This window comes from Tursiops truncatus, chromosome 3 (genome assembly GCF_011762595.2).
Source record: "Tursiops truncatus isolate mTurTru1 chromosome 3, mTurTru1.mat.Y, whole genome shotgun sequence".
Lineage (NCBI taxonomy): Eukaryota > Metazoa > Chordata > Mammalia > Artiodactyla > Delphinidae > Tursiops > Tursiops truncatus.
In genome coordinates, this window is record NC_047036.1 from 171,174,438 (window position 1) to 171,190,991 (window position 16,554).

Sequence of the window (16,554 nt, forward strand, 5' to 3'; positions counted from 1 at the left end):
TCACTTGGGGGCCTCACGGATTTCCTTTGGGGTGAGCTGGAGCCCTGAGGGCAGGGCTGGGTCATTTGGGGCCCCTGTCAGGTGCCCCACCCAGCTCTGGCGTTGAAGCACCCCAGACTTTAGCCTGAGCCCCCTCACTGGGTGGCTCCCTGCCTCGGTGGTCTCAGGGAGGCTGGGGGAGGGGAGAGAGGCTCCTCAGCGAGGGGTCGCCTGTTACACAGCCAGCTCTAGGGCCGGACAGGAGCTGTCCCAGCAGGCCTTCGACGTCCCTGCTGGCCCCTGAAGTCCCCTGGCCGAGCTGGGCTGAGGGGGTGAGGATGGCTGACTGGTGGACGACTTGGGAGCCTCGGGGCGCCCTGCCTGTAGAGGGGGAGGGGTTGGGCTGGGGTCACCGTCAGCGCCCAGAGCAGACCCCTCAGGACAGGCCCAGACTGACTTTAGCAGGTGTGGGCAGACCAGGGTGGAGCTCAGATCAGAGGTCTGCTCGCCCACCACCCACCCACCTGTCCCTCTGGCCACTTGTCGGCCAGCTGTCCACCCACCCATGTATCCATCCACCCCCAGCTGAACACCCTCCCCCCTCTACACCACCCCACGCATCCACTTTGGCAGTCCTGGTGTGGGGACCAGCTCTGTCTGAGGAGGAAGCCGACCCAGTGCTGTGATGGCGGTATGGGTGTTCCCTGAGGAGCGGAAGGGCCACCCGCAGGGCAGAAGTGCTGCAGTGAAGGCAAACAGTTGACGAGGAACTGCCGTGGGTCACTAGGGCCAGCGCTGGGCCAGCTGTGTGAAATTCCAACCTTGCCGTAGGCCAGCTGGCTGCAGCCCAGCTGATCCATTCCAGGGCCCGGCTGGGGAGGTGACAAGGTTGGGGCACAGGACAAACTCAGGCCTGGGCAGAGCTGCCAGCCAGGCACGGCTACTCACCCCCTGAAATGTAATTTTTAATTTAAATACCAACCTAAAAACAGACGTTTGATCCACTTATTGGAAAACTTTTAAGTACATTTGGGACAATTTGGGTTTATGAATCTCCTTTTTCATCTACGATTTTATTATTTTTTATTGTTTTGGGCTGTGCCGTGGGGCTCGCGGGATCTTAGTTCCCTGACCAGGGATCGAACCTGTGCTCCCTGCGGTGTAAGCGCAGAGTCCTAACTACTGGACCGCCAGGGAAGTCCCTCATCTACAGTTTTAGGAAATCTTATATACAGATGAAATACTTCCAATGAAAATTAAGCAGAAAATACAGGTAAGGGTAAAATACACGCTGGACTTAGAGAATTTAGTATGAGTGCAGAATGTAAAAATCTCAGCATTTATTGAGTATTTCATGTTGAAATGATAATATTTTGGATATACCTGGTTAAATAAAGCATTTTTAAAAATTATTTATTTACTTTTTGGCTGTGTTGGGTCTTCATTGCTGCGTGCGAGCTTTCTCTAGTTGCGGCAAGCGGGGGGGGGGGGGGGGGGGGCGGCGGCTACTGTTTGTTGCGGTGCGCGGGCTTCTCATTGCGGTGGCTTCTCTTCGTTGCGGAGCACGAGCTCTAGGCGCACAGGATTCAGGAGTTGTGGTATGTGGGCTCAGTAGCTGTGGCTCATGGGCTGTAGAGCGCAGGCTCAGTAGTTGTGGTGCACGGGCTTAGTTGCTCCATGGCATGTGGGATCTTCTTGGACCAGGGCTTGAACCTGTGTCCCCTGCATTGGCAGGCAGATTCTTAACCACCGTGCCACAGGGAAGTCCTTTTTTTTTTTTTTTTTTTAATTTATTGAATTTTGGCTGCGTTGGGTCTTCGTTGCTGCGCGCGGGCTTTCTCTAGTTGCCGTGAGCGGGGACTACTCTTCGTTGCGGTGCGCAGGCTTCTCACTGACGTGGCTTCTCTTGTTGTGGAGCACGGGATCTAGGCTCGTGGGCTTCAGTAGTTGTGGCACGTGGGCTCAGTAGTTGCGGCTCGCGGGCTCTAGAGCGCAGGCTCAGTAGCTGTGGCACACGGGCTTAGCTGCTCCGCGGCATGTGGGATCTTCCCCAACCAGGTGTTCGAACCTGTGTCCCCTGCATTGGCAGGTGGATTCTTAACCACTGCGCCACCAGGGAAGCCCTAAAGCACCTTTTAAAAACTGATTTTCTGTTTACTGATGGCACCAGTTTCTCTTTCCGTTTTTTCTGTGTGGCCATTGGCACTCTCTCCAGTGTTGGCGGGGGCAGGGGGGGCTTGCATTGGCTTTGTGTCTGTGAGCACAGAATGGAAATGTTGGGGTCCTCCACCGGACCCCAGGCTGAGCCCTGGGACCCCTACTGTGCTGAGGGGTTAGGACAGTGGTTGTCACACTGTGGAGGCTCCCCGCATTGAGAGGCTGGGGCCAGGGAGCCACTCCACCCTCCACAGCGCCCGGAGAACCATTGCACCCCAGTGCCAGCAGTGCTGGGAACCTCAGAGGTTGGGAAACCCTGGGTGGCAGGCTGCTGATGGACGACTTCGGAGCCTCGGGGCGCCCTGCCTGGAGAGGGGGAGTGGTTGGGCTGGGGTCACCGTCGGCGCCCAGTGCGCAGACCCCTCAGGAAAGTTCTCTGCCCAAGGGGCCTGTTTCAAGCGCAGGGTCTGTACCTGTGACATGAGTGGGACCAGGAGGATCCGAGCCTTGCACCGAGGTCTGGGTGATGGGGGGGGGGGGCGTAAGTTCAGAGCCCAGTCAAGGTGGGGTTGGGGGTGGTTCTGCAGGGAGGGTGGGAAACTGGGGTGGTAGGGCTGCGCCTGGGTGTCTGGGGCAGGGCTCTGTGGGTGCTGGGTAGGGAATGGGGCCAAGGTCCAACATCCAAGGCTGAGACTGATCCAGGTAAGCTGGGTGCCCAGCAGGGTGAGGGTCAGGGTGGGGGCTGAGATCAAGGTCCTGCTGGGGCCAGGGGTCAGGGTCCTGCCGGGGCTGAGGGTCAGGGGTCGGGGCTGAGGGTCAGGGATCGGGGCTGAGGGTCAGGGTCCTTCCGGGGCTGAGGATCAGAGTCCTGCCGGGGCCGAAGGTTACGGGTCGGGGCTGAAGGTCAGGGTCGGGCCGGGGTTGAGGGTCAGTGTCGGGCCGGACTGGTGCACCCACCGCGCCGCCGTCCCTGATGACGAGCTCCTCGGCCAGCAGGCCGCGGCGGTTCAGCTCGGCTCGGCCCCGGGAGGCGCCGCATCCTGCAGCCACTAAGGCAGGAGCGCCCGGGTCCCGGCTCCCGCCACCCGCGCGTACCGGCGTCTTCTGCGGCCGCCACGCGCTGCCGGACTACAAGTCCGGCCATGCCCCGGGCGCCAGGGTGGCGGTCCGGGGCGCGTTTCCCACAAGGCCGCGCGCAGCGCAGGGGCTCTCTAGCCCCGACTGGCCAACGAGGTGGCGCGGCCCTCGGGCCCGACTTGGAGGCTGGGGAGGGGGTGTCCGTCTGCGCGTAATTTAGGGCGAATGACAGCGGCGTTGTGCCTCTTAAAGGTCCCGCCCCCAGTGCCCCTGCTGCGCTGGCATCGCCCGGGACCTGGACGGGGAGGTACGGGACGGAAGCCCCTGAGGCGGTTTCGGGTGGGTTCGGGGAAGCGGCGAGGCCGGGGGTCCTGTCCTCCACCCCGAACCGGAAGGCGCCGGCCCCGAGGAACGTACAGAGGAGCGTGGCCGGGCCTGGAGCCGCCCCTGCACCGCCGCGGCTGGGCCGTGGCGTCGGGGCTGCGGGGGCGTCTCAGCGGCCGGGGTGGGGTCGTGACGAGGGTCGTGTGTTGTGATGGAGTCCGTGCCAGGCGGCCAGAGTCCTGTTGCCCGGCCCAGGGTCACGGTGCTGGGGCCCTGAGTGTGTTCTCTAGCGCTGGGAGGATGGCTGAGGGTGGTTTTGTCTCAGGGGCCCTGATGAGGGTCACTCATTAAGACACAAATAGTTATTGAGCGCCCACCAGTTGCCAAATACTGTTCTCGGTGCCCGGGTGACAGCAGAGAGCAAAGTGGGCCGACCCTGCCCCGAGGGGCTTCCATTCTTATGGATGCGGGGCGGGGGCGGGAGCCAGGAGGCGTAAACATTAAGTATGATAAACAGGCGCAGTGTGCCTATAAATGTTGGACAGCTGGCACTTTAGGGCAAAAAGTCCTGCTCCGTAGCTTTTTTCATGCTGATTCCTGGGTGTAAATACTCCCACCGTGGCTGATGGGAGCTGCCAGCATGACATCAACTTGCTAAGTCAGCTCTCATGAGCTCCAGCCCATCACTGTGCTCGGGACAAATGCTACGCTATGTTAGTGGGTGATAAATGCTGTGGGAAAAAGAAGAAGATGGAAGGGGGATTGGCAGTGTGGACATGGGGCAAGTTGTAGGATGAAGTTGGGTGGGCAGATGCGGAGGTTTGAGCGAAGACTTGGGGGAAGTGAAGAGAATTAGGAAGCCTCTGTGTGGGAAGGAGTGTACCAGGTAGAAGGTACAGTGAGTGCAAAGGCCCTGGAGCTGGGAGGCCAGAGGGGCGGCCCTGGAGGGATGGATAAAGCCAGAGAGGGGAGAAAGGACCTGGTCGTGGTCGGGTAGGACTTTGTGGGCTCCAGGAAAGCCTGCTGAGACGCTCTCCAGCCCCCCCCCGATTCGAGCCCTTCCTTCCTCTGGACCTCGTGTGCTCATCCTCATAATGGGGACTCGGGCGGGCATGCAGCGGGGTACCCAGCAGAACAGGAGAGCTGCTGCCTCCCTGCTTGGCCTGGTCCCACGTGGAGAGCCGCTGCCGGCTCTTTCCCGGATGGAGGCAGGAGGGAAGCTGGCAGGTTCTCTGAGTCCTGATCCCTGGAAGAACAAGTCTTCCTTGTTAGCACCCCCGCCCCCGGAACAAAGGGGCAGGCGGCCACCGAGGCACGTGAGTCTGAGTCAGGCCCGGATAAGGGACAATTGCGAGGGCCCTGGGAGGTGGGAAGGGACAGATCTCAGGCCAGGAGGGCAGGGGGAAAGCTGGCACTGCATGGGGTGGTGGCCCCGCAAACACCTGGCCTGTGGCCCCCCCCATGCCAGGGACAGAACAGCAGGCCATCCAGTAACCCAGCTTCCTGGGGTGCAAACTCACCTTTAGCTCCCGGATGGTTTTAGAGACGGGTGGGAGACCTCGGCTCAGCGCAGCTGTGTCAACAACCCCTCACCCCTTTCTTTTAAGGGTATTTGTGAGCCTGCTTTAGACTGGTGATGTGCTGGACCCCAGGACAGGACACGCACAGCCTACGCCTCTTCCTCTGCGCGTGTGTGTCAGGAGGGAGCAGGGCAGAATCGGACAGTAAACAACTAAGGAAAGCAACTGGAGCCCTCTTCTCAGTTGAGGTCAACTTCCTTCAGGAGACTCAGGTCGAAGCCATTCTTGACACCTCCCTTTCTCTTAATACTGACCACTGCTTCAAACCCTCCGGGGCTCCCACCTCCCTCGCGGTAAAAGGCAAGGTGCCTCTGAACCCACAGGGCCCATAGATAACCAACAACCCACCCTGTCAGCTGGCTGACCAGGTGTCTCTGTGCATGTCCCACGGAGTCCCAAGCCCACAATCCCAAGACTGAACTCATGGTCTTGTAAACCCTGCCCCCCCTGCCTCTGCGACCTCCCAGGTACCTGCAGCTCCATTCTTTGAGGTGAGCAGACCAAATCCTGGAGGCTCGTGGCTCCCTCCCTGCCTCCATCAAATCTGCCTGCAAACCCTGTTGGTTCTAGTTTTAAAGTAGACCCAGGGCTTCCCTGGTGGCGCAGCGGTTAAGAATCTGCCTGCCAATGCAGGGGACACGGATTCGAGCCCTGGTCTGGGAAGATCCCACATGCTGTGGAGCAGCTAAGCCCGTGCACCACAACTATTGAAGCCCGCGCGCCTAGAGCCCGTGCTCTGCAACAAGAGAAGCCACCGCAATGAGAAGCCCGACCACCGCAACAAAGAGTAGCTCCCACTCGCTGCAACGAGGACCCAAGGCGGCCACACACACACACACAAAAGTAGACCCAGAACTCACCTGCTTCTCGCTCCCTCCTGCTCCATCCCAGCTAAGCTGGCCCCACAGTTCCTCGGCCCGCAATTCCCCACTATCCTCCCTGACAACCCCCGTCCCTCCCCCGCATCTCCCCACCCCACCCTTCCCAGACCCCCGCAGTCCCCTCCGCCCCGGCTCGCGGTGCCGCCCACGGCCTGTTCTCCCCGAAGCCGCCAGAGGGCGCCTGTGAGCAGCGAGTCCGCGTCCCTGCTCTGCCCGCCGCCCTGGGGGGGGCGGTCCCGCGTCCCTCCGGGTGAGAGCCGAGCTCTCCGCGCCCCCGGGTCCTGCACCACCCGACCCACCCCGTTCCCTCCTGCCCTCACCTCCTTCCTCTCCCCCTCGCTCATTCCATTCCAACCGCCACGGGCCTCCCCGCGGTCCCTCCCACACGCCGGGCGCAATGCTGTCCCAGGGCCTTTGTTCCGGCGGTGCCCCTGCCAGGTGCGCCCTCTCCCCAGGTCTCCCCTGCTCTCTCCTCCAGTGACACCTGCTCAGTGAGGCTTCCCCAGCTGCACTCCCCACACCTCCGGCCCCTCCTTGCTATTTGCCGTTAACACCTGCAGACTTACTTGCCTGCCTCTCTCCATAAAAAGGGGAGGAAAGGAGTTTATGGTTTTTGTTCACCCCTGTTTCCCCAGTACCTGAAAGTGCCTGACGCACAGCTGAATCCTGGTTGAAGCAGTAACTGTGATAAGGGCTGAAACTGGTGGAGCGCCGGCTGTATCCAGGCATCGGCTCGGCTCTGCAGTCTTCCCCAGACACTGCCCGCACCTCGGCCTTGTGGCTGGGCCTGAGCCCTGCTCTCACGCCCAGCTAGGCTTCCTTCTACTAGTTCTGTGATTTGCCCTCTGCTGCCCCTGTGTCAGTTCGGATTAAAACACGGCTCTTTGCATCTGCTTTGAGCTAACTGGCATCTCAGCTCACCTGGTGGAGTGAAGATTTCTGGGCTGGAGTTGCAGAGACAAGTGAGCCAGTAGTGGGGGGGCCGGTGGGCTGGGGTTGCCGAGTTCAGGCGGGGAGGGGGCTGGGCCTGGAGGTCCCCAGAGCACCCTTCCCAGCTCAGGTTGCTGGTCCAGTCTATCCCTCCCACCCCGCACTCCGTGTTAGCCCCTGGTTCTTTCCTAGGGCACAGAGGGGAAATGGAATCTGAATGTAGGGTCTCATCTCTGGGACTGTAACACAGAGAGGAAACAGTGGGGGCCGAATCCTGACTGGAACCAGTGTCTCTAGCTGTCTTCACTCCAGGGCTGGCTCATGGAGCCTGGGCTGGGGGCCCCAGGCATGGGGAGGGCTGGGGTCCTTCCTCTGCCTGCCCTGGGCCCCAGAGGCTGACCTCAGTGGGGTGTCCCTGGGCTCCTGCAAGTCTGGCCAGTGTGGGTCAATGGGAGGCGCTAACAGGCAGAAGGAGAGGGAGGTGGGGTATTTATCCCCCATCTCCCTCCTCAGCGCCCGCTTCTGTCCATGGCTCTGGAGTTTGTGAGCTTCTGGAAAGAAGCGCGTAGCTTGTCCAGTGTTGGGGCCCACAGGTGACTGAGGATGGAGCTGACTGTGGGCTGATCTGCAGAACGTGCATCCCAGGGGGAGGGTGGGCAGGTAGAGTCCCAGAGGTTCCCACCCAAGGAGCAGGAAGCCGGCTGATGTGGCCACAGGGGTGTGGACCAGGGCTGAGTAGTAGGAGTCCGGGGCAGGTGGAAGTGGGGGTGAGACCGTGCGGGGCCTTGTGTGACAGGGAGGGCTTGGATTTTATCCTTAGGGCGACGGGAATCCAGAGGATTTCAGCACTTCCAGAAAGCTGAGCGGGAATTAGAACCCGGGAGAAGCCCTTGACCCTAAGCTTTGCTCTAAAACCCGAGTCAAGGGTCCGTGCCTGTCGCTCTCCCTGCCGAGCGTCATCTCCCCTCCTGTGACCACAGAGGGGTCAGCATCAGTACCTCTTACGAGATGCTGGGTTAATTAAACACGATGATGCCGGCGCAGAAAGCGCCTCAGGTGCCTCTCAGCAAAGGGCCTTTTTCTGGCTTCACACGGACTGCGTTACCCCTGCCCGTCCTCCGTTCCCAATGTTGGGATTGGTTCACCTCGTTGGTTTCTTGATCAGTCCAGCTGGAGCCTTATCAAATTTGTTGATCCTTTCAAAGAGCCAGCTTTTTTGGTAGGGGGCTTTGTGAATTCTTTCTACAGTTTTCTAGGTCATTGGTTTTAAGATCTTCTTTTCCAATATACGTTTTATGACCTTTGACACAGACTATGACTTTTTGATTAAAAAGTTAAAAAATTACAGAATGCATGAAAAATACGTTGTGGAATGAATGGTACAGTATGTGAATTGTAACTCAATACAGCTGGTAACACATGGCAGTGCTAAAGGGGCTGACAACACAACAACAAACCAGGATGCCAGGAAGAGACAGGAATGTGAATTCTCTTCAGACAGGTTTCCCCGAGCCCCGTCTTGGAGCCTGACACAGTGGTAGCCCTCGGTGCCGCCAAGGAAATAAACTCTGCATTAGGATGGAGTAAATCCCTGTTGGCTTCTGGAAGGCAGGGGCCTGTCCCGGAGGACCACTGCCGCCTCCTTGCCGTCCTAGCTCCTGCCCGGGGCCTCGGCACAGCCCTTCCCTATCCTGAAATGCTGTTCCCTCACCTTCTCACCGCAGTGACCTCTCATCCTGCCCCTGCCCTGCTGTATATTTGCAGGACATTTAGCCTTCGAACATACGGTGTGCTCATTTATACATTTATCGCTTATTTCCTCTCTCCCCTCGCGAAAACATCAACTCCTCGTCTGCCTGTTTCCATCGTGTCCCACCAACCCAAACAGAAACTAGTACACGGTAGGCGCCCAATAAGTCCTTCCTGGATGAAGGAAGGAGGGGAGGAAGCAGCTCCCAGAGTGGCGACCTTGGACCGTGCCTCAGTTTCCTTAGCTGTAGAAATGGGGCCAGGCCGCCCATGACCTCACCTGTCCCTCCTGCCACCAGGCTGTGGGTGTCCTGTTTGCAGCTCCGGCTCCCCAGGGCCTGCTCTGGCCTGGGCTGCCCAGCTCAGCTGGCTCCCGGGGGACTGGCTCTGCTGACACCGGATTCTTTCCTGGACCATCCAGCTACCTGGCCGACACTCGATCCTGGCCCCACTTCCAGGCCAGTGACCGCTGGCCAGCCTGCTCGGGCCAGGGCCCCAGACTCCCTGCCGACAGACAAGGGGCCGTCTGTGCCGTCTGGAGGGTGTGGTTGCCTGGGGCTCTGCGAACCCCGCAGAAGCCGCCAGGATCCGGGAAGGTGTCGGCACCTGTAGCCCAGAGCTGCGTGGCCAAGAAGCTGACACCAGGAGCCCCGGACCCGCCCCTGCCCACCATGGGGACCCTCCCCTGCGACCCTGCTGCACGGCTGACTCCGGTGGCCCTGGGCCGGCGGACCACCGACTGCCAAATCCCGGAGACTGGTCTGAGGAGGACCTGCGGGGTAGCCCCCTTGGAGAACGGTAGGTGGGCGAGGGGGCCGTGGTGGTGGGACCCTTCCCTGCTCCAGTGCCCCCCACTGGGGTGTCTGGAATGTGTGGGAGCCTGGCTGGAGCAGGCAGTCTCTAGGCCCCTGTGCTTCCCCGAACCTCAGTTTTCCTTCCCGCAGTATGGGTGTGAATGTGGCATTCCTGAGGGCCCGTGAGTTGAGTGTCTTAAAGGCCAGGCACCTTTCCCGGTGCTGAGGGTACAGTGGTCAAGAGAGCAGCAGAGGCCCCGTCGGGGGACGGACACAAGGAAAAACAAGCAAAAAGCCTTTGCAGTGTATTCACTGGTGATAATTGTCTCAGAGAGAGCAGCAGAACCTGGGAGCCTGTGCAGCGGTCCGTGGGGGAGCTGAGCCTCCCTAACTCTGACACTGACCCTGGGATCTCCGTTCTGCCTCAGCCCTGCCACAGTTTCTCCATCTGTAGCAAAGCCGCTGGAGTCAGATTCCGTGGCCTATGTAGCACGGACATTCTTGCAGAGGCCACCAAACGTTGCAACTGTGACAGTGTATCTCTGTGTCCAGGGGTCAGTTTCCCCACCTGTGACTGCGTATCTCTGCGTCTGGGGCTCAGTTTCCCACCTGTGACTGTGTATCTGTGTGTCTGGGCCTCAGCGGTCCCAGGGTGCCCCAGCCCTGCAGCCCCGCCCTCCTGTAACTCCTGTGACTCACAAAGCCCCTGCCACTCCCCCCACCACCCCGGCAACTGCTACTCCCACACCCCTGCTGTGGAGACTGGCTGGGAGGCCAGGTGGGGGCTCAGGGGCTGGTCCCCTGTCTCCTCCCATATCTTAGGGTGCATGGCCCCAGGCCGTGATCCTCAGGCTTTGGTCGCAGGCTCCGGGCCAGGCTTGTACGCCCTGCCGTCCACCGTCGGCTACATCAACCACGACTGCACCAGGGTGGCTGGTCCTGCCTACTCGCTCTTCCGGAGGCCCAGCGAGGGTAAGGCCGGTGTGGGAGAGGTGGGCCTCCAATCTCCCACCCAGAGTATTTCCTCACCCCCTTAGATCCAAGCTCTCATTCAGTCAGGCAGGAAGCCGGGACAGTGTGCAACGTAACCCCCGCTGTGTGTCCTCAGGAAACCTGCTGTGCTTCTCTGGTCCCTTGTTTCCTTATGGAAGGGGAGTAGTGTGTGGTTTTGCAGGGCATTTGCAAATTCCTTGCTGCTTGACTTGGGCAAGCTGTGTCTGTTTCCCCCTCTGTAAACAATGACGGTACAGTCCTTACCGAGTTGCGGTCAGGATTAAATACACCTTGGATGTCTGGAGACGTTCATTAAGTGAGGATTGGATGCCTTCAAAGTGGCTACAGCAGTGCCTGGTCTCCAGTCAGAGCTCCACAAAGAAGGGTTGTGGGTGTGAGTGCCGCCTCAGGTCCTCAGTCAGCGGGATGGGGGCTCCTGGGCCGTGATGTCCCACGGGGCGCGGGGAGGGTGGAAGGAGAATCCTTCGTGTTTGGACAGGAAAGGTTGGCGAGACAGCAGGCTGTGCGGCTGGCCTGGTCCGTGGGCCACCCCGCCTCTGTGATGTCCACTTTCCTCCTGGCCAGAAGGAGTGCGACAGGGTGTCAGTGAGCATTGGATGCAGTGATGGGGCGGACACAGGGCCCCAGCTATAGCCAGCGGCCCATTGTGTGGATGGCGTCACTGCCATGTACCCACAAGCCTGTGCCTTCATGGCGTTGCCCACCCGCTCCTTCACCCACTTGCTAGAGCGCTCGGGGTCCCGAGTGGGCTGGGCTGGGGGCTGGAAGGGTCCTTGCTCTGTGGGGACTTTGCTTCCTGTGGACAGAGGCTTGTTGGGAGGTGCGGCGCCAGCAGCCTCTTCTCAGCCTTCAGAATCAGCAACAATCCCAAACCAAAGTGAGAGAAAACTCAGGAAGCTGCGAGTGGCCCCAGAAGGCAAAGGAGGGAATCAGCGTCACATCTGTCACTAGGAAGGATCAAGAACCGAGCCTATGGCCCAGAGCAACCTGGGTTGCCAGGTTCTAATCCCAGTTACAGAACCCATCCTGGGACAGAGAGACAGATAGGCTGGGGAGTCGGGGGTAGTGGTGGTTACTGTAGACTTTGCCGAGTGCCCAGGGAAGACTTCTGGGAGGTGGAGGCATGGGATCTGGGCTTTGTAGGATGAGTAGGAGTTTGGTGGAGTCCCCTGCAGAAGAAGGGGACTCCAGGCAGAGCTTGCAGCATAGGCATCGAGGTGGGAAATGCCATGAGTTGGACTGTGCTCATTTGTCATGAACATGCTTCACGTGTGTGTACCGTGTCATGTGTGCACACATACGCATAGTACTTAAACCAGTTGATCCTTGTCAGACCTACTGCTCTTAGGTGCATGTGCATTTATCCTGGAGTGGGCTTGTAGACAGTAACAATGGCAATCATAGTAACTGGTCCCAATTTTTTTTTTTTTTTTGAACGCGTTGCGTGTTCATTGCTGTGCGCGGGCTTTCTCTAGTTGCAGCGAGCGGGGGCTACTCTTCATTGCGGTGCGTGGGCTTCTCATTGCAGTGGCTTCTCTTGTTGCAGAGCACGGGCTCTAGGCGCGCAGGCTTCAGTAGTTGTGGCACGAGGGCTCAGTAGTTGTGGCTCACGGGCTCTAGAGCACAGGCTGAGTAGTTGTGGCACACGGACTTAGTTGCTCCGCGGCATGTGGGATCTTCCCGGATGAGGGATCGAACCCATGTCCCCTGCATTGGCAGGTGGATTCTTAACCACTGCACCACCAGGGAAGTCCCATTTTTTTTTTTTTTAAGTCGGTGCATGTTTTCCACTTTCTTTTTTTAAAAAAAAATCTATTTATTTATTTATTTATTACTTATTTGGCTGTGCCGGGTCTTAGTTGCAGCACTTGGGATCTCTGTTGTGGCATGCAGGATCCTTTAGTTGTGGCGTGCGGGATCTACTTCCCTGAGCAGGGATGGAACCCGGGCCCCCTGCATTGGGAGTGTGGAGTCTTAGCCACCGGACCACCACGGAAGTCCCGTGCCAATTATTAAGCACCTGGCGCCGGACCACCCCCTTCCGTGGACCATCTCAGTGTCCATCTTCACATCCTGCTAGCGTGAAGAGGAGGCTGACCTGGGCGAAGAGCTTCCCCAGGACCTGGCTCTCAGAGCCCAACACAAGCCCCTCCCTCAGGTTGGCCACCCGCAGGCTAAGCCCAGGCCCTGCAAGGGCTCTCCTTGGACCCTTACTCGGGCCTGGTTCTCTCCCTCTACACAGAATTCTAATGGTCCAGGAGCTGGTCCCCTAGCCCCTGGCAGAGGACAGGTCAGGGGTGGGGCACAGCAAACGGGACAGCTTTGATTACAGGTACACAGACGGTCAGCAAGACCCAGGCCCCCAGGTCAGGGCAACCATACCTCAGCGGACTGAGTCCCTGCCCTCCAAGATGGGGCCAGGGGCCTCGGGGGGCGGGAGTGCCTCGGGGTTAAGCAGGGCACCGAGTAGGCGGTGGGGTCATTGGAGGCGCCCTTAGGACCCTGGGCTCCTCTCCCCAGCATCTCCACAGGAGACCAGCCCCGGGCCGGTCTACTTCCTGGACCCGAAAGTCACCCGTTTTGGCCGCAGCTGCACCCCTGCCTACTCCATGCAGGGCCGGGGCAAGTCTCGGGGTGAGTATCTGACCTGTGCTGCCCTACCAGGACCCTGCCCCTTCAGGCCCTCAGTGAATCTCGTGCCTCCGTACTCTTCTCCCCTCCCACCCCCGAGTTCTCAGACCTTCAGTGTCTTTGGAATGACAAAATCCAGTGGACTCAGAAGAGGGGCCAGGGGCCCTGAGAGAACCTGAATGGGTGAAGTGGCCCAGGGTGATGTGATCTTGGGCACATATGGCCAAGGGTGCCACAAGGGCAGCTGGAGCTCACCCTCGGCATCAGGAGACAATAGGGTACAGTGGGGACTGTGGCAAATGCAACCATCCCCTTCGCGGGCTCCAGACAGCTCCCTCTCACCTAGAGCGCATCTCCCATCCACCCACCCTTTCATCTTTGACCTACCACACAGCTACTTGTCCACCACTGATCCATCGATCCATCCATTCATACATTCGCCCATCTATCTACTCACCAACCTACCCACCCATCCACCTATTCATCATCTAATCCACCCACCCACCCACCCACCCATGATCCACCCATCCACGCACCCACCCATCCACCCATCCACGACCCACTCGTCCGTCCACCCACCCATCCACCCATCCACGATCCACTCATCCAACCACCCATCCACCCTCCCACCCACCCACCCACCCATCCACATCCACTAATTCATCCACCCACCCGCCCACCCATCCACCCACGATCCACTCGTCCATCCACCCATCCATCCACAAGCTATCGATCCAGCTACAACTCCCTGAATCCATCACCTACTCATTCACCCCTCATCCACCCACTCACTACCCACCCTTCTACTCACCCATCCACTCCAACATGTACTAAGCCCATTGCTGAGAGTTGAAGTAGATTTGACACGTCCTTGCTTTTTGTGAGACCCCAGCCTGGTGTGGTTAGATCCAGGTGGGGACCATCTCACCTCAGTGTGGCCATGTCTGGAGAGGCGGAGAGACCCACCCCAGGGGGATCTCAGGAAGGGCTGTGAGGGCTCTGCTTAGGAGGGTGCGGGGAAGGCAGCAGGGAGGAGGGGCCTTTCGCACTGTCTTGGAGGAGGGAAAGCAACTCCTGGGCGGTGGGAATGGGGAATGGGAGGCATTCCTGGCAGAGGGTTGAGCTTGGGCAAAGGCCAGAGGCTTGAAAGAGAACAGAGGGAGGTTGGGCTCTGTGAGCTCCATGACGCATGTGGCGACGGGGAGCCACGCCAGGTCCTTGAGGAGCTGAGGACCCTGTCCATTGCCAACCTTCCTGCCCCATTCTTACAGATCTGGAGGTGACGCCCGGCCCTGGGGCCTACAGCCCAGAGAAGGTGGCCCCCACGCGCCAGCGGACACCCCCAGCTTTCACCCTGGGCTCCCGCATCCGCCCGCGGCCCCTGGACACCTCAGTCCCTGCCCCCAACACCTACACCCTGCCTTCCCTCTGGGGCTCCCAGATCTTCACCAAGCCCAGCAGCCCAAGCTACACGGCAGCAGGCCGCACGCCCCCCGTCCGACCCCCGCAGGACCCCACTGAGATACCGGGTCCAGGCCAGTATGATAGCCCGGACCCCAACGCCTACCGTCAGCGCCGGCCGGCCTTCACCATGCTGGGGCGGCCCCGAGCCCCGCGCCCCCCGGATGAGACGCCTGGCCCCGGCACCCACAGCCCCGAGCAGGTCACCATGACCAAGGCCAGGGCCCCGGCATTCACCATGGGCATCCGCCACTCCAAACGGGCCACCACCATGGCCGTGGACACCGCACCCTGATGCCCTTGGGGGACAGGACGCCTGGCCTGGGCTGAGCCTCAGTTTCCCATGCTGTGAAGTGGGGTGTGGGCAGGTGGTGGGCATGCCTAGAAGCCAGGGTGGGGGGAAGGTGCCTCCTTTCTTCCTGTTCTCTGAACCGTCTGAGGTCCTTCTAGGCCACCTGCTTTCTCCAGTCCCGGGGGGGCTGTGACCCCGTGGTCCCGACAGGGAGAGCCTCCTTCCAGCGTCCCAGTTTCTTCTCTCCGGGTCACACCAGGCCAGGTCAGGCCAGGCCAGGTGGAAAAAGGGACACTCTGGTCCTCTCGAGCTGTTGGCTGGAGGCACGGCTTCCTGTGTCCTAGAACTCAGTGTCTGCCCGCTAGGGCCTGGGTCCCCAGCACAGCTTGGGTTTCTGCCAAACTTGGGCTCATTCCTGCTACTCATGGAAGCACTGAATTCAGCCCCGAATCAGGCTGGAAACAGCCCTGCTGCCCCTTCACACCCTCTAGCTGCTTGCCAATAAATCCCCGTGGCACCAGGAGCTGTCCGCATCACACACACGTTGTCTGTTCATGTCACGGGAAGGAAACCCAAACACTGCTCTCGAGATCCAGACCCCCAACTCTGCAGCCCCTGGGGATCTGGATGGGACCAGAGACAGGATCCAGGGGTACAGGAAGCGAGAGGTGGGGCCACGGCTTTGAGTGGGGGGAGCTAGCCAGGTAGGCTTCTTGGAAGAAGGGACACTGAAGCTGGGCTTTGAAGGATGCATAGGAATTTGATGGAGTCTAACATTTGCCATCAGTAGGTTCCTACCGTGTTCCGGATATCGATAAGATCATCTCACAGTGACTCAGGAGGCAGGTCATGTTTACCAAGGGGAAACAGGGCTTCAGGGAGTTTGGACACTTGTCTGAGGGCACTGAGAGTGTGTGTCCTTCTGATGCCAGGATGTAAATCCTGCCCTTTGGGCTCTGTTCCTGCCGCTCTTTCTCAGGGACGGGAAGGAAACACGTGGATGGAGTCCTATAACCGAACCCTCCATGGGATGACACGTTATAAACCCCAGCCCAGAAAGACCCTAACCCAGGAGCTTGGGAGGGACACAGACTGCATGCACCTCGACTCCCTGGAGGAGAAGACACGGAGCGGGGGGTGGGGTGGGGTGGGGGTGGGCGCAGTAGGCAGGACCTAGAGGGCTCCTGGAGTGGGGGTCAGCTCTCTCCCCCCAGCCTGGGGTGCCAAACTTGAACACACACCCTTCACCCAACTAGGTGGACACATACCAGGACCCCCTACACACACACCTGGGCGGGAACCCAGACTCCCTCCTCTCTCTCCCTCTCCCCGCCCCCCACACCTGGACACACACACGGTCACATCCGCACACAATATACATACAACCCAACCCTCACACAGCCCACAAGTTTGTGGTCCACAACAGACACAGAGCGCACAGAGTCCAGGTGGGGGCTCCAGACCCCGCCAAACGTCACCCCCCGACACCGACCCAAGGCCACACTGTCCCCGCCCGCTCCTCGCGGACCGCAGGCGCACAATGGCTCCCTAGGCGAGAGGCTCGGGCCTCGGGCATCGCAGCCCCCGGTCCAGCCCGCCGGCCAATGACGGCCGCGCGCGCCCCTCCCGCCAGCCCCCATCGCCGCCTCCTCCCCAGCCCGCGGGAGGCGGCCGCGCGGTGATCT

At 59.9% G+C, this 16,554-nt stretch overlaps 1 protein-coding gene and 1 long non-coding RNA gene across 5 annotated transcripts; both read left to right on the top strand.

Moving 5' to 3' along the window:
• Positions 1-3,363: 3,363 nt before the first annotated feature.
• Positions 3,364-8,256, top strand: LOC117311951 (uncharacterized). Of its 4 annotated transcripts, none has more exons than XR_012331185.1 (4): positions 3,364-4,853; positions 5,145-5,960; positions 6,634-6,960; positions 7,749-8,256. It is a non-coding gene; the product is annotated as an uncharacterized lncRNA (long non-coding RNA). The 4 variants fall into 4 exon arrangements; XR_012331184.1 differs by having other exon boundaries at positions 5,145-5,329; positions 5,751-6,960; XR_012331182.1 differs by having other exon boundaries at positions 5,145-6,960.
• A 540-nt stretch (positions 8,257-8,796) lies between these two features.
• Positions 8,797-15,394, top strand: CIMAP1D (CIMAP1 family member D). The gene is made up of 4 exons (XM_004314208.3): positions 8,797-9,475; positions 10,336-10,443; positions 13,006-13,119; positions 14,388-15,394. The coding sequence occupies exons 1-4, from the start codon at positions 9,349-9,351 to the stop codon at positions 14,870-14,872; spliced, it is 834 nt and encodes a 277-aa protein (XP_004314256.2). The 5' UTR covers positions 8,797-9,348; the 3' UTR covers positions 14,873-15,394.
• The last annotated feature ends 1,160 nt before the right edge of the window (positions 15,395-16,554 follow it).

What these genes read in the sequence shown, in the direction of transcription:
- CIMAP1D (XM_004314208.3), top strand. Translation starts at nt 9,349, where the DNA reads ATGGGGACCCTCCCCTGCGACCCTGCTGCACGGCTGACTCCGGTGGCC. An exon ending in GGTAGCCCCCTTGGAGAACG is followed by an intron (nt 9,476 to 10,335) that starts GTAGGTGGGCGA and finishes CTTTGGTCGCAG; the next exon opens with GCTCCGGGCCAGGCTTGTAC. An exon ending in GGGCCGGGGCAAGTCTCGGG is followed by an intron (nt 13,120 to 14,387) that starts GTGAGTATCTGA and finishes CCATTCTTACAG; the next exon opens with ATCTGGAGGTGACGCCCGGC.